This window comes from Mya arenaria, chromosome 11, assembly GCF_026914265.1.
Source record: "Mya arenaria isolate MELC-2E11 chromosome 11, ASM2691426v1".
NCBI lineage: Eukaryota > Metazoa > Mollusca > Bivalvia > Myida > Myidae > Mya > Mya arenaria.
Window position 1 is genome coordinate 67,724,001 of NC_069132.1, and position 27,537 is coordinate 67,751,537.

General features: G+C 35.2%; 1 protein-coding gene across 1 annotated transcript in view; it reads right to left on the reverse strand.

Moving 5' to 3' along the window:
* Window positions 1–12,436, reverse strand: part of LOC128209184 (mitochondrial import inner membrane translocase subunit TIM50-C-like) — a 30,888-nt gene extending 18,452 nt beyond the window's left edge. Inside the window, exons 1-6 of the mRNA XM_052913106.1 lie at window positions 11,971–12,436; window positions 11,670–11,701; window positions 10,179–10,200; window positions 6,882–6,940; window positions 6,545–6,664; window positions 4,300–4,407 (exon numbers count right to left, since the gene is read on the reverse strand). Of these exons, the coding sequence (XP_052769066.1) occupies window positions 4,300–4,407; window positions 6,545–6,664; window positions 6,882–6,940; window positions 10,179–10,200; window positions 11,670–11,701; window positions 11,971–12,430 (801 nt within the window). The 5' untranslated portion in view covers window positions 12,431–12,436. The remainder of the gene's footprint in view (window positions 1–4,299; window positions 4,408–6,544; window positions 6,665–6,881; window positions 6,941–10,178; window positions 10,201–11,669; window positions 11,702–11,970) is intronic.
* Between the last annotated feature and the right edge of the window lie 15,101 nt (window positions 12,437–27,537).

The following is a 27,537-nucleotide window of genomic DNA, read 5'->3' on the forward strand; positions in this document are numbered from 1 at the left end:
ACATTCACTACACATGTTGGTCTAAGAGGATACAAAAGACTAAACTTTGGATTAACATGTGCATCAGAAGTTTTCCAAAATGCAATACGAACCTCGCTTGAAGGACTTGAAGGTGTACAAAACATCAGCGATGACATAATCGTGTATGGCAATTCGCAGGAGCAACACGACAGTAGACTGGCAGCCGCCCTACGACGTCTACAGGAAAAAGGCTTCACACTGAACAAACAGAAATGTGAATTCAACAAGAAAACGCTTGAATTCTTCGGCTATATTTTCAGTGAAAACGGATTTTCTGCTGACAAGAAAAAGTGTGAAATAATCAAAAACACACCTGCTCCACAAAACGCATCAGAAGTACGAAGCTTCCTCGCAATGACAAACTATGTCTCCAGATTCATACCAAACTACTCCACAACGACAGAACCTTTGCGAATGCTCGTGAAGAAAGATGTCAAATTCGTTTGGGAAGAAAGACAGCAAAATGCTTTTGATAAACTCAAATCGGATATCTAAGCAGTGAAACTGTAATGACATATTTCGATCCAAAATTGACAACACAAATTGTTGCAGATGCAAGCCCCGTAGGCATAGCAGCAATCATGCTGCAAGGAGGGAAAGTAGTTAGCTATGCAAGCAAATCATTAACAGATACCGAGAAAAGGTACTCTCAGACCGAGAAAGAAAACTTAGCTATCGTATGGGCAATTGAACACTGGCATATATACCTCTTTGGACACAAATTCACCGTCATAACAGACGCAAAAGCGCTTGAACACATATACAAAAACCCGAAGTCCAAGCCGACAGCCAGACTGGAACGGTGGCAAATGAAAATGCAAGCCTATGATTTTGATGTCATATACAAGCCAGGTGAATTAAACATGTCAGACTACCTAAGTAGGCACCCTGATGTCACAAAGACGCAAGCAAGCAACGCAGGAAAAATCGCAGAAGAATACCTGTCATTCATTACATACCATGATGTTCCAAAAGCGATGACGTTGCATGACATAATCAATGAGACAAGCAGTGACAATGACCTTCAACAGGTGATGCAAAACGTCAGACAATCCTCGTGGAAATCAAATTACAAAACAAATACGGTACTAGATACACTTGCACGTGTGAAAAATGAACTGACAGTTGTGACGTTCAAAAACGGCGAAGTTCTCTTGCATGGAAATAGAATCGTGTTACCTAAACAGTTGCAACAGAAGGCTATTTCAATAGCACACGAAGGACACCCAGGAATAGTTAGGACAAAACAACTTTTGCGCGAAAAGGTGTACTTTCCAAAAATGGACAAAATGGTTGAGGACTTGTGTAACAGTTGTATTCCCTGTCTCGCAGCAACTGATAAAAACTCCAGGGAACCACTTCAAAGGACTGAAATGCCAAAACAGGCATGGGATTCAGTGAGCATGGATTTCTGTGGACCATTTCCTCATGGAAAATATCTTCTTGTTTTGATTGATGACTTTTCAAGATTCCCAATTGTTGAAATAATAACATCTCTTAATGCAAAATCAGTTATTGAGAAGCTTGACAAAATATTCTCAGAATATGGAATACCTGAAGTACTGAGAACTGACAATGGACCGCCGATGAATAGTGCAGTCTTTCAAAACTTTTCAAAACAATTTGGTTTCAAACACAGAAAAATAACCCCTATCTGGCCTCAAGCAAACGGAGAATGCGAGCGTTTCATGAAAACAATAGGAAAAGTAATTCGTGCAGCAAAAACTCAAAAAGCAGATTGGCGCACAGACATGTTTGCATTCGTACGCAACTATAGAGCTACAAAACATGCGACTACAAAATACAGTCCAGCAGAACTATTATTTGGAAGACAGATTAGAATAAAATTACCATTTGCACCATCGAAACCTTCAAAGAAAAATGTGCAAGTCAAAGCTCGTGAAAATGACGCATATCAAAAAGCTAAAATGAAATCGTACGCGGACGCAAAACGGCATGCAAAGCCGGCATTATTTAACGTTGGCGACTCTGTACTTGTCAAACAACACAAAACAAACAAGTTCTCCACACCTTTCGACAGTCAGCCATATAAAATTACAAAGATAAACGGTTCGATGATAACAGCGAAAAGAGGAGACAAGTCAATCACCCGCAATTCGTCCTTTTTCAAGCTGATAAGGCTACAAGACTCCGACAGCGAGGACGACTTCGACGACTTCTACCGTCCTGGCACTGTACGTACGGACGAACAAGAGCCTTCACAACCGAGACGTTCATCGCGAAATCGAAACCCCCCAGAACGTTTGTGCAAACGTGATTTATTGTGAAAAGGGCATAATAACCCCTTTAGGGATTTAGATTAATTTACCAATATGTTTGCGCATTCTTTGTATGTTTAAGAAATGGAATAATTGTTTACTATGTTTATACTTGTGTACATATCATTTTAATTCAGGACATTTCGATGCTAGTGCAAATTTCTTTATATGTGACCAGTCTAAATTTATTGAACAGACTCAACTTTCTATTGAAAACTGAGTTACCTGGAATTCTTTGGAATTTACATTCCTCCCAGAGACATGCTATTAATCTCAGAAAACGACCAGTGTAATAACAAACAGACAATTTGTTTTCAAAAACTTTGTGGTGAATCAAGCAATTAGTGCTCGCCGCTGCCATAAATCTGACACCGTTAGACATTAGCTCTATCTGACACTGGCCACAATGCCACATTTCGTGAACTGCCAGAACATTAACTACTCTCCTAATGAATTGACTATCATGTTAATGATTGAAATTGTTTTAATATTAAACTAATCTTTGGCAGATGCTGAAAGTTTAAATCTGAGAAAAGATGGGATGTAATGTTGTGAGCATAGAAGCTCCGCCTCTATATGCAAATTAGTAACCGCCCTGCTAAGGCACCAAGGTGGAACCCCTAGAAGTATCAGAGAGGCAGTATGATTCAGACTATTGATGTACTCACATGTTATAAACTTGTAGAATAAATGTAGTAAATATTTAAGTGTCTTTATTACATACCTACATTAAAACACAACAGCTACGTGTACAGTGCATTGAAACTAAGTAACTTAAGTACCACATATTTTACAATTTATTTATTGTTCGCAGTGTTTTCGTATTTTTCAATTATAAAATATTACTGGGTATGTCTACCTAGTAGAATTCATTCCTTATGCCTGATTGGCTAGTCGATGTTATCACATAATATTACCGAGTTAGGCGTATAGCTTAATTATATCACCCGTTTAGGGTAAGCCTTCGTAGCTCAATGGATACGACGCTGGACTACAATTTTGGCGACACCGGTTCGAACCCAGCCTTCGCCACAATTTTTTTTTAAATTTTGGTAATCTTCTTTACAGTTATGGTATCAACGAGTAAAACATTTTATTAAATAATTGTCCTGAGTGTTGTTACAGAAATGTTTTTTTTTGGTGCCAATCTTGTGTACAGTCCCTTTAAATACCACATTTCAAGCCACGGGTACAGCATATAAACAACTAGAGATTGCTTTTTTAAAAAAGCACTTGTCTCCCCTTTTGTGTGGTCGTAGCTGAAAAAACATAAATGATGGACATGAAATTTGTAATTTTGGACTGGAGACGAACCAACAGTGAAGTTTGGTTTATTCACCTGTATTAAATAATGAAGAGAAAAAAGAGTTGTTGATTAATCTTGGAAAATGTAAACAAAGTTTATATTGTATGAAGTTCCTGGGCGCAAGCGTTATTCAATTATTGATCGGAAACCATTTTTCAGTTTAAGGTCATCGTGACCTTGACCTTTGACCTACTGATCACAAAATCATTAGGGATCATCTACATGACCAACTTGCATACCAAGTATGAAGTTCCTGGGTGCAAGCGTTCTGTAGTTACTGAGCAGTAGCCGTTTCTTCACCTCAAGGTCATGGCGACCTTGACCTTTGACCTTATGATCTCAAAATCAATAGTTGTCATCTACTAGCCATGACTAACCAGCATACCAAGTATGAAGTTCCCGGGTGCAAGCGTTCTTTAGTGATTGAGCGGAAAACGTTTCTTCACCTCTAGGTCATGGCGACCTTGACCTTGGACCTAGTAATCTCAAAATCAATAGGGGTCATGCACTAGTCACGACCAACTAGCATACCAAGTATTTAGTTCCTGGGTCTAAGCGTTCTATAGTTATTGAGTGGAAACGAAGTGTGACATACAGACTGACGGACTGACTGACGGACAGGGCAAAAACAATATGTCTCCCCATGAATGGGGGAGACATAATTCAGCTGACTCATCATGTAACAAGTATTACCATTCCAGACTCTTTGGTGTAGATAACCACCTCAAACAGCGGTGGACCAATGGCTCGTAGAAAGTGGTCTATTCCTGGCCGCTTCTTAAATCTCCATCCATTCACCATCTATAACAATATTGCAATCAGTATAATCCAACTACTGGTATTAAAAATGCACTCTTACTCCCAAATAAGATTTACAACAATTAATAATATTGTTTTTATATTCTAAAAAGGATGAAATAATGTCGAAAACAATGGTACCGAGTTTTATTTGAAAGAAATGAGCATAAACAAGGGTATACCATGTGGTAAATCTTTCTGCATTCACCAATCATTTAATATTTTAGTACTTTCTGCTATTAAATACACGATTACAATCTTGTTATCAGTAATTAATATTTTTCATATATGCTGCTTTGCATTATTTAGTAAGTAGTTATAGGTTTATCATTCAAAATTGATGTTTGTTATCAATACATGTGTATGATTTGACTTTGAAAAAGAGTGCCACTTTAAGGTAAAATCTATGAAGTGTGACATACAGGTGAGCATAAGAGTGGCCATTTTATCAACTAGCATTAAATAATATCTGCCGTGTGTTTCCAGTCACGATAGAAAAATTTGAGGGCATCTGTGTTGCCAGGTAACAAGGCTTGCTCATTTACAGGTTTCACAGCGTGCCCGAGGTTGAATTTTTTCTATCCAAAGCGAACACACTTGATTGATATTTTTTCGAGCATACCTTAAATCATTTTTTTGTGAAATAATGACATAGAAAAACACACTTTTATACATTTCACCAAAAGAAGTGTGCAAATATATAACGACTTTTAAGGTTAATTTTGTTTTGTTTTGCATCTAGAGTTTTCCAGCACGGCTGAATTCACAGGCAATGCCTATCCAGGGAAATGTTAGAACAAAATATCAAGGGCAGAGTCTGAAATTCCAATACTTCCCAATTGAACAAAAATATATATTTAAAAATTTATAGGCACTTCAATCTTCCATTACTTCTAATACTGTATATGAAAATGAAGCATTTTAAATGAAACAAAGGTCAATCTATGCCGCTTATGGAGTCCCGCCTTCGTTTTACTGCCCAAGTTTGATAAGGAGGTTTTCTCAAACATTTCGACAAACTTGTTTCCAAAATAATGTTTTGACAATGCTCCATCAGGTGGCAGTTTTGTCAAAAGATTTGATAAAGTGTTTTAAGAAACTAAACCCTCAAAACTCCTGTAAAAGATCATAGGCCGGGCTCCATAAGTGGTGCAGACTGCGCTATGTTTCATTTACAATGGTAAAGAAATAGTTGTTATCTTTGATTAATGTCTTTATTCAAAGCAAAATGTTGCCTTTCGACATAATGTTTATGATCTAATTTACCACGTGGTATACACACAATGAATATAGGCAAAAGTGTAATATTCAATATCAAGGGGGATGTAACTATTAGGACCACACTCGCGAAAAAATACACTCTGCACTACATACATGTATCATGGAGATTACGTGTACCAAGTATCAGAATGGTCATCTTAAACTGAGAAAGATGTTTGCTGCTTTTTATTTTTCCAACAGACCAATCAACTGTTTTTGGATTCCAATATTATATGCCTTAAACATTGATTACAGGGATGTACATTTGTTAAAAGCATTCAATTTGGGGAGGTTTTAAAAAGGGGCAGAAGGGGAGGTTTTAAAAAGGGGCAGAAGGGGAGGTTTTAAAAAGGGGCAGAAGGGGAGGTTTTAAAAAGGGGCAGAAGGGGAGGTTTTGAAGGGGGGGTGGAAGGGGGGATGGGTTGAAAAGGAGCGGAAGAGGAGGTTTTGAAAAAAGGCAGAAAGGGAGGTTTTGAAAAGGGGCAGAAGTTGAGGTTTTGAAAAGCGGCAGAAGGGGAGGTTTTGAAAAGGGACAGAAGGGGAGGTTTTGAAAAGGGGCAGAAGTTGAGGTTTTGAAAAGGGGCAGAAGGGGAGGTTTTGAAAAGGGGCAGAAGTTGAGGTTTTGAAAAGCGGCAGAAGGGGAGGTTTTGAAAAGGGGCAGAAGTTGAGGTTTTGAAAAGCGGCAGAAGGGGAGGTTTTGAAAAGGGGCAGAAGTTGAGGTTTTGAAAAGCGGCAGAAGGGGAGGTTTTGAAAAGGGGCAGAAGGGGAGGTTTTGAAAACAGGGGGAAGGTGATGTTTTGAAAAGGGGGAAAGGGAAGGCTTTGAAAAGTGGCAAAAGGGGATGCATTTTCTCTAGCTTGAGAACAGTAACTACACATACTGTCCACTCTGGGTGTACGAGGATGTCTGTCATCTCCAGTACAAGGGTGTACGGGGGCTGCATGTATGGGTACGAGAGTGGCTCAGGTAACAACTTCTGGCGGGATGGCTCCTGAGTCACCTAGAGGGGAAAACAATGAATGATTTATTACCGGGGTATGCCAATCTCCTAACACAAGAGTAAAGGGTGATCGCAATTACATCATGAGTAGAGTGACATTTTGACTTTTTTGTAATCTATATTTAATATGTGTGGATTAATAAAATCTGTTTTCTAATTCCATTTCATCAATTGAAAAAACAGCACGTATGCTTAGACATATTTATCTACTTCTTACCTTGACTTGTACAAATATTTCTCTGTATGTTCTTCTCATATAGGCTAAAGGCAATGGATCTGTTGAGGGAAAATGGCTATTTAAAAGGGGCTTTCTCTGCCATGGCTAACTTATGTGTTCAAATTCACAAATAAATGTATAACCAGGGCCAAAAAATATTTTTTTTATTAAGGTAACATCTTTTTCAAAATAAAGCAGGGTAGGTAAGCTTTTTAGACTTTATGTCATCTTTATGGAATGGTATTAAAGTTACATTCAATATAAAGTTTAAAACTACATACTAAAACATACACTTAATTATTAAAACAAGAGGCCCATGAGGGCCTATACTCTACTGGCATGGCTCTTGTGGTCATTTTCAATCCAGAGCATGTATGTATGGGTAAAAGGCAACAAACATATAGTTCATGTTTTTTTGTTTGGGTTACCTGAAAACGTTGCACATTCAACATCTGAGGACAGAAAGTGTTGTAAGCAGATTAGTTGCATGAACTATTTTAATATGTGCCACGTAAAGGTCATTTGACAAAAAAAAAATGCTTTCAAAACTGTACTCATGGTGAAAATTTTATTTCAGTAGCTTTAAAAATAAAAAAAAATTGGTCAAAAGGTCAAGGTCATCTGAGGACAACATTGATGCTCGTTTGAAAAACTGTACACATGGTCAACATTTAATTGCTGTAGCTTTAAAAATAAAAAAGAAGGTCAAAAGGGGTGGGGCCAGCTTTGGCCCCAGGGGCATAATTTCAACTGTTTTGCTTGAGAGTCATCATATGATGCTCCACAAAAAAATATATCAAAGGTATGAGCCTTGTGGTTTGAAACAAGAAGATTTTGAAAATATTTCTTAAACTTGTGACCCCTGGGGCAGTGTCAGTTTTGACCCTAGGGGCATAATTTGAACAACCATGGTAGCAGACCACTTAATTATGCCTTATTTAAAATAGCAAGTCAGGGTTGCCAGCACTTTGGTGAAATAAAATTCCCTGACTTTTCCCTGACTTTTCACTGACCAATTCATGTTTTTCACTGACCAAAATCGTCAAACACATAAACGGCCTCCTGACCTCCCCTATAGCCGTCCAATCCTCCCATTATATTTTTGCATGTAAACTTGTATTTATTTTCCAAAATATAAAACATTTACATTGTACATCAAAGTAATGATTCAAACATAGTGTTCTACTATTCTTAACTATTTCTATTCAAACACAGTGTGACTGTTGGTCAGTGAAACATGTGAAACATTAGCATGAAAACAAGAACATAGGGCTCATTTTGGCATATCATGAAATAATCACTATAAAATTAAAGACTTTGAATGAGTATGGTAAGTAAGTGTGAAAAAAAGTTAGTGTGAAAAACATAGCATTGCATAATTTAACCAGTTTCCATCATGTTTGCAAGACAAATCCTCTTGTACAATTTCTTAGTGTCAAAGCAAAAAGCAAAGCAGGTTATATGCCAATATGGTAGTTTGGTATACATGTATACTGACTAGATTTTGTTAGTAATTAAAAGCCCTTCTAGTGATCATGCACAGAAATAGCTAGACCAATACAGAATATAATGAGAGGCATGACTGTAACATTACATTTGTTTCAGTTTCTTCTCTAGATGTTCAGCTGTCTTAATTTCACACTCCATCTCCTTTCTCTTTCCATGGGACTTTTCCCGCAGGGCATTAGATTTGACCAGTAACTGCAGATTGTTTTTGGTTTCAGCTTGTTTGGCCAGTTCATCAGCTTCAACAACCAATTTATCTGCCATCTTCCTCAGACTTGCCGTTTTCTTCTTTGCATCATCCAGTTGCCTTTGAGTTTCTTCCCTTTCTTTGTCTTTCTGCTTCTTTTCATCCTCTACCTTTGTTTCCTGTGCATGAGTCCTGTACCTATGGTAAGCATGCCTACAGCTCTGAAGTAACTCCTTGCTGACACACTCGGAGAGTGGCTTGTCCTGGGATTTGAGGCCATCATAAGCCTGTCTGTACGTAATAAGGGTATGCTTATTCATGTTCCCTTTCAATAGCTCCTTATTGTCAGAGAACCCCCTCTCAACAGATGACTGGCCATGGGACAGAATAAGCATGTCTTTCACCACTGTGAAAAGTTCTTGGTATTCAGCCTTCCCACCAATATCCTTGTAGAATAGTATTATAATCACTAAGTTAACATATAATGCTTCTTAATATCACAGTTTACTGTTATTTGAATTTAATGCTTAACTGTGAGAGTGATAAAGTCAAATATTAAATGCCTAAAGACTGCCATAGCCAAGAAAGACCTTCAATGCGTATATTTTTCGACCTTTGAAATAATTTTTCCCTGACTTTTCCCTGACTTTTCAGGATTTTCATTTTTCACTGACCAAATTTCAAAATTCCCTGACAATTCCCTGACCTTGAAAAAATACCCAATTTCCCTGACTTTTCAAGTCCGCTGGCAACCCTGCAAGTGTCTGCATAGCTGGTTCAGACAAAAAAAAATCCAAACATTCGCAATTTAAGTATAGCAAACCTGTGGACCCGGGGGATGGCCAGTAATGTCCCCAGGGGCATAATTTGAACAAACATTCACACACAATTGTGCTTAGATGGATGCTCGAACACACGAAAAGATTTTCAAACTTTCCCAATTTAAGTATACCAAACCTGTGAACCCTTGGGCGTGGCCAGTAATGACCCTGGGGGCATAATTTGAACAAACATTCCCAACCATACAGACACAAACTACAGACACTTTGGCCAATAGAGCTAAAAAATTGGCCTTTGGCCTTTCAACAAGAACAAGGCAGAGTAATTCACAAAATCAACTGCAGAACCAAAAAGCAAGTTGTCTCCCTTTAATCCTAGACTTGACTTTAAGTGTAAACTTGGCTAAAAATAGACAATTCGCTCATGCAGACTTGGCTAAATATAGGTTAGCTAAAACTAGCATTTTTCAAGGCCCATAATTTAGGCATGCATGGGCGGATCTGGCTGGTTTTCGAAAGGAACCAAGCTATGATGGATATCTAAATACTGTACAAGTTTTATCGAGATACAATCAAAACTAAAGACTGTATCGTGTTCACAAGCAATTGTTTACAGACGCACTGACGCATGCAGGGACGCACATACGACGTACACATTACCATTGCATAAGCTCTTCTGGCCTTTGGCAGGTAGAGCTAAAAGAAACTAATCCAAAATAAAGCTAATGCACTTAACCAAAAAACAATCTTGTAAAAAACTTCTATATACTGAAACATTAAACCTTGGAATTCCGAATAATGAAACCACTTCATTTTTACACTCACCTTGCGAAAATTCATCCTCAATCTACAATGAAAAGACAACTTAAATCAATTAAGAAAAGAAGCACTGAACAACGTAGAAAAGGCCTATCAACTGAACAATGTAGAAAAGGCCTATCAGGACATGACAAAAACCAACAAATGATCCATTACCAAACTAAACATAGAAAATATTCAGTCATACAGTACACTCCTTGTGAAACTACCACTTTTCGTTTTACACAGTGGATTTTTGGCTTCACAGACAAGAAATGTAATGTTACTCTATCCGCTTTCCATGGCGTTTTCAATCTTTCACCCTCCAATCTGATCAGTGGACCGAAGAATTACCATCACCGCGTAACTCGGAGGTGAAACACTGCTAAACTCCAAGGAAAGAATATCCTACTGTATCTAATAGTGATTAATTTATTTTGAATACTTTTCTCTCATTGTTTTGTTTCAACAGTGCATGTAATATAGGTAATAATATGTACATTCAATTAATTTCTTTAAACATTTTTGACATGTTCAACCTTCAGTTCGAAAAAAAAATGCATTTCTCGCAATAACAAACATACCACAAAACTGAAAGTAGTCTAAATTTAGCGTGCAATATGTGACTACAAAATTTGCATGTCATGTGACTTCCACACTGCCCTAAATACAATGCTGTATATACTAATAATTTCCATTTATTTACTAAGAAGTAAAGGTATAAATCTTTTTTAAACAAAATATTCATACTTACACTGTGACTTTCATAAAAATTTTCAATTGAAAGCTAAATTATATTCATTAAGAAGGGGAAGGTATTACAACAATATATTCACCGTTTAAATCAGCGATTTTTAAACCGCTGAACAGGATTTACTAACAATGCAATGAAACTATTATTTTGAATGTGGAAAAAACAAATGATATGTATCACAACCTAAGAAATAATGACAGGAAAAATATTCAAACTTTATATTGTTAAAACTACAAATATGAGTTTAAAGGTAAATTAATAGCAGAACGAAATAAAGATGTACTTTCATGAAATATGTTTTCTTTCTATTTTTACAAGGAAAAACAAACAAATCTAAGGATGACTGACTGATCTTTATGTAAGAAATAACTGCAAATGGAAAAATTTAATTTCAACAGTAGCAATGTAGTAGCAAAGACCAGATTCATTATGAGGTCAATAAAACGACACGATCAACCAGCAACAAAACCCTCTGTGGAAAATGAGAAACTTGGCAAAACTTGGTGGATTTTAGCGCGGAAAGCGGGTTATGTACTCAGTGATGTCTGCAATGTTTTGTAAAACCCTTGGAGTAACCAATGAAAGTGGTAGTTCCGTGTGGAATGTACTGTACATACCAATATTAAATTACCCAAGTCCATGTGATATTTTTTCTGTTTTATATATATGTTTAAATGCTGTAATTCTAAACAAACATATTATCTACCTTTAACTATTTTAATACACAAAGAAACAACAATTTACTGTTAAAAATGTATACTTACAGGATTATTATCAATGTCTCTTTCAGGTGGGCCTGGAATAAAACAAATCATAAATGGAAAAACGGATATTGCAAGGAGTTCAAAATTGGATTTTGTTTCGTTATATGTTTTACTGCCGCAACACTGACCATAAATGGGCAGTTGTTCTACAGGAAGCCCATCTTACTCTAAACCACATTTTGGCTATGATTACTAGAGGCTGTTCCAGGATATTACATAAGAAAATTGCTAATATTTGATGATATTAAGATTGAAAAATAAGGTGTATAATGTAGTGTCACTATTTAAAACAGCTTATTACCCCATGTCCCAATTAGAAGGATAAAGCCAGATACCAGACTGGACAAAAACATTCCAGAACCAAAAGCCGTCCACGACACATGTTTCCCAAACATTGTAAAACCCTTCGACTTGTCCGATTTAGAATCTCCATCCTTTTGATCTTCTTTATTCTCTGAATTTGTCTTTACAGTGTCCTCTGCATTTTTATCCTGTTCTTCTCTACTTAAACGGCTGTGCAATATTGAGTCCGTGATACTACCGGTACCCTGACCCTGATTTGCGTTCGATATTTGTGAAGAAAATTGCTTTTTACAAATCAACAGTTTGTCAATGTTAAATTTTTGATGGATTGGCGAAGAGGCCAAGTTTGTAGTTTTTGTTCTTAAAAAATATGCACTAGGTGATATCCTGTGACAGTCACTTAAAAGTCGACAAAGTGTTTTGACATTCATCGCACATGAATTCATGGACGCGGCCATCTTGTTTTTTACTCTGCCCTAATGGACAAAGGTTACAGTAAACCATTAATTAGATGTCGAAATTTGATGCGACAAACGAAAATATAGGCAATAGGTTAGAACTCATGCAATAGAAAATATATATATTTGAGTTTTAAACTTTTTGGATTTTGGCTAAGATTATTTCTATACCTCCTATTTGGATACTTATCATGGGCTAAATCCAAAGACGCGTATTAATCAAATTATACACGCATTTTACCTCAAATAGTATGTTTATATATCTATGATTACATATATGCATTAGGCAGGTCGTAGAGTCGCCCATACCAATCATAATCAATTAAACAAAACAAAACAACTGATTTGGACCCGCGATACTAACTCAACATAAAACCTTTGCATTTTGTCATAAATCATTTGAACGAAATAGCTGAAATTAAGTGATTCTGTTCACTGACACCCTGAGTAGCCCAAAATCCGATTTTCGTAATGATGTCTTGTTGGGTAAGGCTTGTAGAAAAGAAGGGATTCGTTCACCTTTTATGGGTAAGACAACCAACAAAAAATAATTGAAATACGGACAAACTTCTTGTAACAATAATTGCACATATTCAAAAGTTATATTAGATATGTATTCGGCTAAAATTATCTTGCACTTTCACGGGTTATCCTTGATCGCAAGGTCTAAAGAAATATATACATACATCTTTAATCATATAACAGAGAATGCTTTATTTTGCCGAAAAGAGTTAGTAACCCATCAGAAGATTAATTATTTTAGGCTTAGATTAACAAAATGTTCATTGTTTATTATTTTATGTTTAAGCGAGTGTCTGCAAGTTGCTGTTTGGAGTTTGGTCATAAATATATGTTATATTACTCAGTTCGAACCAGCTTCAAGAAAGATAAATTTTCCCATAAAATCTGTGAGCGACACCCTTTCAAATAATGACAGGGATTAAACTTCTTAGGCATTTTTTGTTTCCACTTAATCTCCCCCAAAAAGGGTAGGTTGGTAGGCAAAACTTTTTTCTAGCTAATTTTTGAGTACCGGGATTCTGTACCAAACCGACCCATATCAAGGTGTATCACTATTGTAGAAAATGTTAATTATGAAATGGCCAATCTTTAACATACTCACTCAAAAAAATGCGGAAAACAATCAACACTAGGGCAACACATATCGTTTACCCCTAACTAAACTCACTTGTTACAGATTTCATGCTTTTGACATGTTTTCTTTTCATAATCCAGGTTAAAGGAATTATTGTGCAAACGGCGTCTAATACCATACCAAAACTGATTTTATGTTAATGGTAACGTTTAGTATACACATTTGCTAGCTCATATATGCCAAAATAAATAATAAAAAAAATCATAGCATGTTATACTGTCAATTTAATATCATTTTTATTTGAGAGCTAATGAAAAGGCTTATTTTGGCTCCATTTTGAATTGCTGCTTTATACGACCCAAAGGCCGAGGGCGGTAAACAGCATCAAATTATTATAACATTATAATACTAACGTATACTTTACTATTGATATAGCCCCTCGTTTTCTATTCATAAATTTACAACAAAACAGGTACGGGTTCGAATCTGCTCGAAGTAACATATTTTACCCAGCATTTAAAGGTTTTATATCCGGCCGTAATAAATCATAATTATGAAAATATTATTTAGGGAATGTTAGGACCTGGCTACCATGACTTGAACCGATTTTCTTGGTACGTGTACTATCTGTCTAAAAGTGGTCGTAAAATAATTTAATATTACTTTTTATAAGAGTTAAGCGTCAAACTCCATGGGCGCTTAACGTAAAGAAATCCTTGTTAGCTCTTTGTGCGCCGATGATTCATTTGCGTAATGGAACGAACTTAAATTTCGAAACAATTGATACTTTCATTGTTTGTAACATTGAAATATAATATTACTTCAACGATAAACCTCTATTACCAACGAAACGCATACAATAAATTGCCTGAATCCATATAAAATGTATTATTTGAAAGGTTTGCTGGGAAGAATCCCCTCTTTTGTCATTAACGGCACATGCTTACTCGAACATTACACAAATATTATCTTATGGAACTACTAATTATAATAGAATATTTTGAAAAAAGTTTAGTTGTTTATACAATAATCTGAGCCGTAATCTTAAACAGGTGGCTGGATATTTCTTTTCTCTAAACCTTAAAACATATATTCAATACCATAGAAATATCTTAAATCAGGTACTGTCGAGTATCGACTAATATTATCAGTTAATATACGCAATAATGATTGTGAAATATTGGGTGAGCCGTAGCGTTGTGGATTTCTACTGATCTATCATATGAGCCTAAAGCATCTGATTCCCGGCGTTGGTTCAACTCGTTGTTCCGGCGTCGGACCCGCTTCGCTAACTCGATACTCACCCTTTTTTCTTCTATTTGTATTTTAGGAATTTCTTTTTATAGAAATTTTAGAATATCTAATATTATTTGCATGTATTCTTTTGATGTCACTTATAACACCACAGGTTATGCACACTTCTGACTGGAAAGTCTGCCTTTTCTAGCGTTGTTTTACAATGAAAATCATACAATTCCTTAAAGGTCTGTTCAAATCCCGTCGACTTACGGAGTGAAAAAGGAATGTCATCTTTCTCCTACGATATACACTCACTTTGAAGTTAATTGCCGTTAATTGTTTCATGTAATCCATTTGTAGAAGACCGAAACTTAGCAAAGTTGTAATCCAGCAGAATAAAATATCAATCTCAATGATATCCACGTCGTTTTGTTCTTTCTTACTGGTACTGGACCACATCCAGGCACTTGGTAGTTAGATGTTACGTACCTGAAAGATAATTTTATAAAGACAAAAGAAACATATGAGGTGTAATAATTTACAAAGTCACAATGTTTTGTTGTTGTTGTTTTTTTTGTATTAATTATATGCCTTAAAGTGGAATTAAACGACATTGTATTTCATCTTATTAAACTGATGAGACAAATTGCAACGTCCAAAAATCGTGGCTCAGCCCATTGCGCGCTGATGTTAGATTTTCATAACAAAACGGGCTAAAGGTCAAAGCAGTTATTATTTTCACTTTCTGAAACAGTTAAATATATATTTTTTATTTGACTGACTTATCTCTTTGAGCCAAAATCATATATCCAAAATCATATTTAATATATGCATTGGAAAGGTGGAATGACTCTCCTCTGTCATCGTTTACACTACTATACGGTCAATAAAGGCGGTACAACTTGGACCCCAGGGGAATTGGACAAAGTTTAATGTACCTGAGGGAAAGATCAAATGGCAGGAGCTGTGGAGGAATGAGGAATTTCAACTGAGTTTCCTTCTAAGATCCGTGTATGACATGTTACCCACTCCAAACAGTTTGAAGGAGTGGAAGTTATCAGAAGACACTACCTGCTCGCTGTGTGGGAATACAGGATCGCTGCGGCATATAATATCTATTATCAACCATAGTTATTTGGTCCAGGTCTCCAGAGCTGATTGAATTGGTGGAGCTAACTGTACCTCGGGAAGAGAGGTAGTATAGGATCTGAAGAAAGGGAAATATCAAGACTTTGTATACACATGAAGAGAGAGTTGGAAGGGGATCTTCCCAGTGAAAGTTGAATGTCGAGGCTTTCCATCTAAGTCAGGGTGGAAAATGCTGGGAGCTGTGGACATTTAGGGACGAGACTGAAAGACCGCCGTCCACGCTCTTGGGAGAGCTGCAGAGAGAGGGTCCAGTTGATTCAATCTACAACGCAGTGAACCAACTTGGATGTCAACGTAGACGAGGTAGTGACTGATCACCACTACATGCCCCGCCATCTAGAGGGTGTACCGAGATAAGGGGAAAACACCCAGTGACAGAAGGGTACTCGGCTTAGGACGTTTATGTTCGCAGTACATCAGGTTTTTTTTACAATATAGCCAACCTCTAGAGTACTACTATCATATGATTCTACTTATATTACGTATAAGATGAGCAGGGTCTTCAGTCTACAGAAAGTTCGCTAACTCGATACTCATCATTTGGCATCTATTTGATTTCAGTAATAGAAGAAAATTCAATAATATTTGGATGTAGACATATTGATGTCATATATAACAACACAGGTGCGAGTTTCAATGTAAGGAGGCAACCTTCTGACTGCAAGTTATGTAATTTGCAGCGTTTGTCTTACCATATATCTACTTAAAAAGGTATGCCATATTTTTCCTCAGAAAATCCCCCCACTTTGAAGTTAAACACCATTAAATGTTCAAGTACTGCATTTGTATTTTGCCGGAAATTAGAGAAAAAATAATCAAGGAGAAATAAAGGGATCTCGGATATATCCAATTATATATTTTTTTATTTTTTTTTATTGCAGGTACGTGTCTGAATTTAAAATATTTGAACTGTTGATAATTTTCGTTACTCAGACTTAAGCAAAATATTTACCGTGGGCTAGTATATTATCCTCAATCTTAGATTGAAGACGATACATCCTGGACGACATCAGGGCATTTGGCATTTAGTTTTTAACTTAATTAAAAGGTAATTGTATAAACGCTGAGTCAAATGAGGTATAATAAATTCATATCACAAATATCACATTTTTATCCTTTTTTTGTATTGAATATATGCTAAGAAGTGGTATTAAACGATATTATGTATTTCATTTTATTCAAATGAAGCGACGAATTGTATCGTCAAAAATCTTGGCCCAGCCCTGTGTGCGCTGATGTTTGATTTTGTTAACAGAACGGGCAGTGGCAGTGATTTAAACACAGTTGTTATTTTCAATGATTGAAACAGTGATTATTTTACTGATTTATCGTTTTAAGCCACAGGAAAAGATGCAATAATTTGCTAAAATCCTTAAATCAATATTTATTTGAAGGTTTACTGGGAAGACTCTCCTCTGTCATAGTACACACTGCATAATTAAATAGCCATCATATGTATCTACATATTTTAAGTATAAGATGAGCAACGTCATCAGTTAACAAAGATTTCATTTTTTGTTTTATGTTTTGTCCTTTTCTATAATCAGGTGGCTGCATGTTTTTCTACTGTAGACCTTATTACGTATAATATAAATACTTTGTATAGAGTGCGTCATTTTCTAATTATATTTTAAACTATGTATTTATCGACTAACATGATAGGTTTATATACGCAATAATTATTGTGAAATATTGGGTGAGCCGTAGCGTTGCAGATTTTTACTGACTTATCATATGAGACTAAAGCATCTGATTCCTGGCGTTGGTTCAACTCGTTGTTCCGGCGTCGGACCCGCTTCGCTAACTCGATACTCATCATTTTGTTTTCTTTTGCATTTGAGGAATAGAAACCTAGATCATTCAATAGTATTTGGATGTAGACATATTGATGTCATATATAACAACACACGTACGAGTTCCAATCTGATTGCAACTGATCTTTTTTCTTAGGTCCCTTAGCTAATATATTTTGCTCACAAATGTTTCGGCCTGAAATGAAATCAGGCGCATTATTTTGTTTCAGACGACATGCTTACAACCATGTACACTGTCTACGGGCAGAATATGTTATTAAAAAGATACGCATTTTTGCATGCCTTCAAATGTAGCTCCATATAATATGATTGACAGAAAAAAGGGATAAAAAACCTATATTTCGAAAAGAAATCAAAGCTATATTAATGATTATATCTTACTTATATTAAAGGATTAACTGTTTTTCAGATTACAGGTACAGCACTGAATTCAAAGTATTAGAACTGTTTATAGTTTGCATAACACAGATTCAAGCGAAATATAAACCTTAAGTAGCATCCACAATTTTGAATTAAATAGAGTACGTCCTGGACCACATCCGAGCCCCTGGCATTTAGTTGTTACGTGTCTGAGGGATAATTTTATAAAGGCAAAGTCACGTGAGGTATAATAGACTTCGATATCATATTGTTGTTTGTTGTTGTTATATTTTGTACTTATTAAATATGCCTAGAAGTGGTATTAGACGACACTGTATATTTCATGATATTAGAATGATTAGACAAATTATAACGTCAAAAGTTCATGGCCCAGACCTGTGCGCGCTGATTTTTTATTTTGATTACATAAAACCAGCATTTTTTTTTAAACCAATTGCAATATTGACTGTTTTAATATTGACGTATCTTTTTTATTTCACTGATTAATCTGTTTAATCCAAAGGTAACCATGCCATAAATTACTTAAATCCATATATAATATATCTGTTTGAAAGGTGGGATTACTCCCCTTTGTCATCGTACAAACTACCTATACAGCTAACCAAATCATGAATATCATCCTAATTTCTACTAACAATAATTATAATATGAACAATGTCACAAGTTTACAAAGCTTTTAAAAAAGGTTATATATTGTTTTGGAGTTTGTCCATTTGTATAAACAGATGGCTGAATGTTTCTCTGCTTTAGACCTTATAACGTATAATAAACACTTAATGTAGAGTGCGTCATTTTCTAATTATATCTTTAACCATGTATTATCAAGTATCGACTAACATGATAGGTTTATATATGCAATAATGGTTGTGAACTATTGGGTGAATATACGTAAAGCAGCATTTACCATTAAAAACCCACTTAATGATAAGGTAATATAGATTTGCCAGCCCATAGTTCACGAAAAGGTTAATATTTCATTGTATATTTTATTTTCATTGGCTCATTGCATCATTTCCGGGTAAAATAAACGACCATTTTTGTTCAATTTTTAATTTCTGTTTTATACGATCCAAAGGACGATGACGGTAACATAACCAATTTTGAATGACCTTATAAAACTGACGTATACTATACTATTGATAGAGCGCGTCATTTCTATTTATAGCTTTAACTATGTTCATTAAACGCGTTCTTTCGGTTTAAGTATGCAATAGTGATTGTGAAATATTGGGTGAGCCGTAGCGGTGCGGAATACTGGTATTGACCTATCTATCATATGAGACTAAAGCATCTGATCCCCGGCGTCGGTTCAATTCGTTGTTCCGACCTCGGACCCGCATCGCTAATTCGACACTCATCCTTTTTTTCATATCAGGAGAAGAAAAGTTGAAAATTCATATAAACATTTTTTTATGTAGACGCATTGATTTAACATATAGCAAAGCATTTACAATTCTCGAATAAGCTCGAAGTAACTGATATTTTTCAATTATTTAAAGGTACTTGTTAAAACTAGTTGCTCATATAACGAAACCTTGTTATTAAAATAATGTACGTCGTTGTTCAGGCCGCCGTGCGGGCGGACGGACGGAGTCAAACTCATCATTGAAACTCATTAACTTTAGTTATGGTTTACGTATTATTACCAAACCTTTTAAAGAAGAGTTTATGAATATCTTCCATTTGATTGGCTTTGGGGCCCCTAGGGTTTGTGTTGACATATTGTGACCAAACTTGGTATATGGGAATAGTTTATAGAGACCTTTGAAGGGATTGCGTTTGGGGATCCTAGGGTAAAGGTAAAGGTCACTGATACTAAAATAGAATAATAAACGTTTGAAACTGGATATCTTTTTTTTGTGTTGATATATTGTTACCAAACTTGTAGATTGGAAGAACTTATGTGATCTTAAATGGGATTACGTTTCGATTTCTTCTTTTTATAATCTGCCTTAAATGCTATTAAAAGACGAAGTGTTTCTTCTAGTTAATTGTATAAGATTAGCAAGGTCATCAGTTTATAAGGATTTTTAAAAAAGGTTAGAATTTTAATATTTTGTCTCTTTGCATGAGCAGGTTGATGGATGTTTCTCTACATCGTACTGTGTTTTATAATAGTGTAAAGGTTCAAACTTTATGCGCACGAAATGTCAAAACATCTTTGCGTGCCTATGTTCCATTTGGATAACAACACGAGCTAAAAATTTAAAGCCATTGTTATTTTCACTGGTTGATAGAGTGAATTATCTTCTTTCTTAATTTCACTGCTTTAGCTCTTTAAGGAACAGGAAAGCATGCAATTATTTACTTAAACTCATAGATGATATATCTATTTAAAAGGTGGGATGAATCCCCTCTGTTATCGTTAACACTACCTATTATATATGTATATGAGCTTTCAGGCCGAAAGATTTGTGAGCAAAGTATATAAAATAAGGGCCCTTAGGAAAACGATCAGTTGCATCAGATTAAAACTAGTACGTGTGTTGTTATATATGATATTAATATGTCTACATCCAAATACTAGAATGTTCTAGGTTTCTATATTAGATATTCAACAGAAGACAAAAGGATGAGTATCGAGTTAGCGAAGCGGGTCCGACGCCAGAACAACGAGTTGAACCAACGCCGGGAATCAGATGCTTTAGGCTCATATGATAGATCAGTAGAAATCCGCAACGCTACGGCTCACCCAATATTTCACAATCATTATTGAGTATTTAAATCTTTAATGTTAGTCGATACTCGATGGTACATGGGTAAAGATATAATTAGAAAATGACGCACTCTACATAAAGTATTTATTATACGTTATAAGGTCTAAAGCAGAGAAACATTTATCTGTTTATACAAAGGGACAAAATCCAAAAAAATATAACCTTTTTTAAAAGCTTTGTAAACAGGTGACATTTTTCATATTATAAGTATTGTTAGTAGAAATTTGGATGATATTCATGATTAGGTTAGCTGTATAGGTAGTATGTACGATGATAAAGGGGAGTAATCCCACCTTTCAAACAGATATATTATATATGGATTTAAGTAATTTATGGCATGGTTACCTTTGGATTAATGAGATTAATCAGTGAAATAAAAAAGATACTTCACTGTTAAAACAGTGAAATTTGCAATTGGTTTGTTTATTTTTTTGCCGGTTATATGTTATAAAAATATAAAAATCAGCGCGCACAGGTCTGGACCACGATTTTTTTTACATTATAATTTGTCTAATCATTCTAATATCATGAAATATACAGTGTCGTCTAATACCACTTCTAGGCATATTTAATTAGTACAAAATATAAGAACAACAACAAACAACAAAGTGATATCGAGGTTAATAATACCTCACGTGACTTTGCCTTTATAAAATTATCCCTCAGGCACGTTACAACTAAATGCCAGGGGCTCGGATGTGGTCCAGGTTGTACTCTCTTTAATTCAAGATAGAGGATGCTTCTTAAGGTTTATAGTTTGCTTGAATCTGTGTTATGCAAACTATAACAGTTTTAATAATGAATCAGGCACATTATTTTGTCTCATAACACATGCATACAACCACACTATCAATATACAGAACATGTTATTAAATGGTTACGCCTCTTTTCATGCCTTTAAATGTAGCTTCATATAATATGCATGACAGAAGAAAAGGGGTAAACACCTATGTTTCGAAAATAACTCAAAACTAATAATTATCATGACTGACTTATCTTGAAAGATTGACTCTTTTTCTGATTGCGGGTACTGGGCTGAATTCAAAGTATTTGACTTGTTTATTTTTTGCATTGCTCATATTTAAGCAAAATATTAATATAACGTAGCATTCTCAATCTTGAATTAAAGAGAGTACATCCTGGACCACACCCGAGCACTTTGTATTTATTTGCAACGTACCTGAAAGGTATTTTTATAACCGCATATTCACTTAAGGTATAATAAATTGTTGACCCAGACCTGTGCCCGATAATGTTTGATTTTGATAACAGAACGGGCTGAAACTTCAAAGCACTTGTAATTTGTACTGGCTGTAACAGTAAAATATATATTTCACTGATAAATTTCTTACAGCAACAAGAAAGCATGCGATAACTTGTTTAATTCCAACTATGATATATTCATTTGAAAATGTCATCGTGCGCACTACATATACAGCCAGCTACAACCTTGATCCCATGTCTCTACTTATTTTTAGCAAGGTCATCGAATACTAAATAATATAAATATATAGAGTGCGTCATTTTCTAATTATATTTTAAACCATGTACTATCAAGTATCGACTAAAATAAAAGATTTAAATACTCAATAATGATTGTGAAATATTGGGTGAGCCGTAGCGTTGCGGATTTCTACTGATCTTTCACATGAGCCTAAAGCATTTGATTCCCGACGTTGGTTCAACTCGTTGTTCCGGCGTCGGACCCGCTTCGCTGACTCGATACTTATCCTTTTTTCTTCTTTTGCTTTTGAAGAATAGAAATCTAGATTATTCATTAGTGTTTTGTTGTAGACATATTGATGTCATATATAACAACACACGTACGAGTTTCAATCTCATTGCAACTGATCTTTTTTTCTTAGGTCCCTTAGTTTATATAATTTATTTTGCTCACAAATGTTTCGGCCTGAAATGAAATCAGGCGCATTATTTTGTTATGTACACATGCATACAACCATGTACACTTTCTACGGGTTATTAAAAAGATACGCCTTTTTGCATGCCTTCAATTGTAGCTCCATATAATATGTTTGACAGGAAAAAGGGGTAAAAACCTATGTTTCGAAAAGAAATCAAAGCTATTCGAGATTAATGATCATAACTGACTTATATTAATGGATTAACTGTTTTCCAGATTACAGGTACAGCACTGAATTCAAAGTATTTGAACTGTTTATAGTCTGCATAACACAGATTCAAGCAAAATATAAACCTAAAGTAGCATCCTCAATCTTGAATTAAAGAGAGTCCATCCTGGACCACATCTGAGCCCCTGGCATTTAGTGGTAACGTGCCTGAGGGATATTTTTATAAAGGCAAAGTCACGTGAGGTATAATAGACTTCGATATCACTTTGTTGTTTGTTGTTGTTATATTTTGTACTTATTGTATATGCCTAGAAGTGGTGTTAGACGACACTGTATATTTCATGATATTAGAATGATTAGACAAGGCTTTTAAAAAGGGTTATATTTTTTTGGATTTTGTCCCTTTGTATAAACAGTTGGCTGAATGTTTCTCTGCTTTAGACCTTATAACGTATAATAAATACTTTATGTAGAGTGCGTCATTTTCTAATTATATCTTTAACCATGTACTATCGAGTATCGACAAACATTAAAGATTTAAATACTCAATAATGATTGTGAAATATTGGGTGAGCCGTAGCGTTGCGGATTTCTACTGATCTTTCACATGAGCCTAAAGCATTTGATTCCCGGCGTTGGTTCAACTCGTTGTTCCGGCGTCGGACCCGCTTCGCTAACTCGATACTCATCCTTTTTTCTTCTTTTGCATTTGAGGAATAGAAATCTAGATTATTAAATAGTGTTTTGTTGTAGACATATTGATGTCATGTATAACAACACATGCACTAGTTTCAATCTCGTTGCAACTGATCAATTTTCTTAGGTCCCTTATTATATATACATTGTATTTTGTTCACAAATGTTTCGGCCTGAAATGAAATCAGGCGCATTATTTTGTTTCAGAGCACATGCATACAACCATGTACACTGTCTACGGGCAGAACATGTTATTAAAAAGATACGCCTTTTCGTATGCCTTTAGATGTAGCTCCATGTAATACGTTTGACAGTAAAAATGAGTAAAAAATTATGATTCAAAAATAACTCGAAGCTATTAATTATCATGACTGACTTATCTAGAAGGATTGACTATTTTTTTTCTTATTGCAGGAACTAGACTGAATTCAAAGTATTTGAACTGTTTATAGTTTGCATTGCACATAGTTAAGCAAAATATTAACCTAATGTAGCATCCTCAATCTTGAATTAAAGATGGTACATCCTGGACAACATCCGAGCACTTGGTATTTATGTGCAGCGTACCTGAAAGGCAACTTAATAAAGGCAAAGTGACGTTAAGTATACTAAATTGGTGACCCAGACCTGTGCGCGCTAATGTTTGATTTTGATAACAGAACGGGCTGAAACTTCAAAGCAATTGTTATTTTCACTAACTACAACAGTAAAATATCTATTTCACTGATTAATTTCTTATAACAACTAGAAGGCATGCGCTGACTTCTTTAATTCCAAATACGATATATGCATTTGAAAATGTCATCGTACACACTACAGATATAGCCAGCCACAACATTAATCCTATGTTTCTACTTATTTTGAGCAAGGTCATCGTGTACTAAATACTATATCTATAGAGTGCGTCATATTCTATTTATTATATAAACCATGTACTATCGAGTAACGGCTAACATTATAGGTTTTTATATGTAATAATGATTGTGAAATATTGGGTGAGCCGTAGCGTTGCGGATTTCTACTGATCTTTCACATGAGCCTAAAGCATTTGATTCCCGACGTTGGTTCAACTCGTTGTTCCGGCGTCAGACCCGCTTCGCTGACTCGATACTCATCCTTTTTTCTTCTTTTGCATTTGAGGAATAGAAATCTAGATTATTCAATAGTGTTTTGTTGTAGACATATTGATGTCATATATAACAACACACGTACGAGTTTTAATCTCATTCCAACTGATCTTTTTTTCTTAGGTCCCTTAGTTTATATAATTTATTTTGCTCACAAGTGTTTCGGCCTGAAATGAAATCAGGCGCATTATTTTGTTATGAGCACATGCATACAACCATGTACACTGTCTACGGGCAGAACATGTTATTAAAAAGATACGCCTTTTTGCATGCCTTCAAATGTAGCTCCATATAATAATATGTTTGACAGGAAAAAGGGGTAAAAACCTGTTTCGAAAAGAAATCAAAGCTATACGAAATTAATGACCATAACTGACTTATATTAATGGATTAACTGTTTTCCAGATTACAGGTACAGCACTGAATTCAAAGTATTTTAACTGTTTATAGTTTGCATAACACAGATTCAAGCAAAATATAAACCTAAAGTAGCATCCTCAATCTTGAATTAAAGAGAGTCCATCCTGGACCACATCTGAGCCCCTGGCATTTAGTGGTAACGTGCCTGAGGGATAATTTTATAAAGGCAAAGTCACGTGAGGTATAATAGACTTCGATATCACATTGTTGTTAGTTGTTGTTATATTTTGTACTAATTATATATGCCTAGAAGTGGTATTAGACGACACTGTATATTTCATGATATTAGAAAGATTAGACAAATTATAACGTCAAAAGTTCGTGGCCCAGACCTGAACGCGCTGATTATTTATTTTGATAACATATAACCGGCAAAAAAACATATTGCAATTTTCATTGTTTTAACAGTGAAGTATCTTTTTTTATTTCACTGATTAATCTCTTAAATCCAAAGGTAAGCATGCCATAAATTACTTAAATCCATATATAATATATCTGTTTGAAAAGTGGGATTACTCCCCTTTGTCATCTTACAAACTACCTATATAGCCAACCTAATCATGAATATCATCCTAATTTCTACTAACAATACTTATAATATGAACAATGTCACAAGTTTACAAAGCTTTTAAAAAAGGTTATATTTTTTTGGATTTTGTCCCTTTGTATTTATAAACAGATGGCTGAATGTTTCTCTGCTTTAGATCTTATAACGTATAATAAATACTTGATGTAGAGTGCGTCATTTTCTAATTATATCTTTAACCATGTACTATCGAGTATCGACTAACATGATAGGTTTATATACGCAATAATGATTGTGAAATATTGGGTGAGCCGTAGCGTTGCGGATTTCTACTGATCTATCATATGAGCCTAAAGCATCTGATTCCCGGCGTTGGTTCAACTCGTTGTTCCGGCGTCGGACCCGCTTCGCTAACTCGATACTCATCCTTTTGTCTTCTGTTGCATATCAGAAATAGAAATGTAAAACATCTGATATTATTTGCACGTATAGCTAGCTATTCACATGTCACCACATATAAAATCACAGGTACGATTTTTGATCTGACAGCACCTGATCTTTTTTCTAAGGTACATTTTTTTTTTGCTCACAAATCTTTCTTCCTGAAAGCTCATCTACATGAAAATAATAAATTATCCGATCTCATTTGCATACAACCACACTATGTTCGGGTAGTGCATGTATGTAAAAGGTTACGCCTTTTTGCATGCCGGCGTTTCATGTGATATGATTGTCAGAAGAAAAGTGGAAAAAACCTTAGTTTCGAAAACCAATCGAAAACATAAAAACATCATGACCGTCTTATCTTTGCATAATATAAGATATCATTTTGATGAGTTGAGTATTATATATTAAACTTAACCATAGAAGCTACGTTAATTAAATTTGAAATACCTGCTAAGCTGTAGCGTCATGGATACTTAAGAGCATGTCATGTACCTAAGACTTAAAAAAGCTGATCCCCGGCGTCAGAAAAGCGTCGAAGCCGGGGCATTAACTCGTCACTCATCCTTGCGTTTTCACGTCCTTTTCATTTGCTTGAAAGACAAGTAACTAGAAATTATGAACGTGGCTAGCTTGCCCCCTCCCATTTTCTGCTAAATATAATGGCATAATGATTTCCATATTAATTGTCTTACAACATAAAATATGTATTGGATATTTCTTACCTTAATGTAATCTTTTTACAAAAACAGACATATACATTACTAGTACAAGAGCTGTATTTATTTAAAAAAACATTCCAATTTAAATATAGTTTGGAAGCACCCCCGCCAGTCCGCACAAGCATACACAGTATTTGTATACATCTCCAGCCATACCTGTATTTTAAAGTCATTGATTGTACGTTGGAGAAAGATGTATAGGTCCCAGAGTGACAAAATGAAATAATGTATGGTTACGAGTTTAGTGATCAATACAATTTTCAAATACACAAAATGGATGGATATAATATATTGCATTTAATTGTTACTTATATTTTATAATTGCCATATATGCACAGGTACATTTCTTAACTATATACTTAATTTCATAAAAATCATCATAGCGTTCGTTTTATTTCATCACCCGGTGCGTAACATAATGAAGCGACTATTTTTAAAAAAAAAACCTCAATGTATTCTATAAACTTAAAGCTTTAACTCCAGAAAATCCGCCTGTCAACATTATTTATGTCAAACTGTCTGCGAATTATAAAAACACCGTTATCTTACAACTTTGTTTGCAATGCTTTACGTATTGGGTACACCTCTATTATATGTACGTTCTATACCTGGGATTTTAGATGAACTTTGTATAAATTAATATAATGGTGTTGTGTAACCTCAAGAAGCGTTAGGGCACAGTTTCT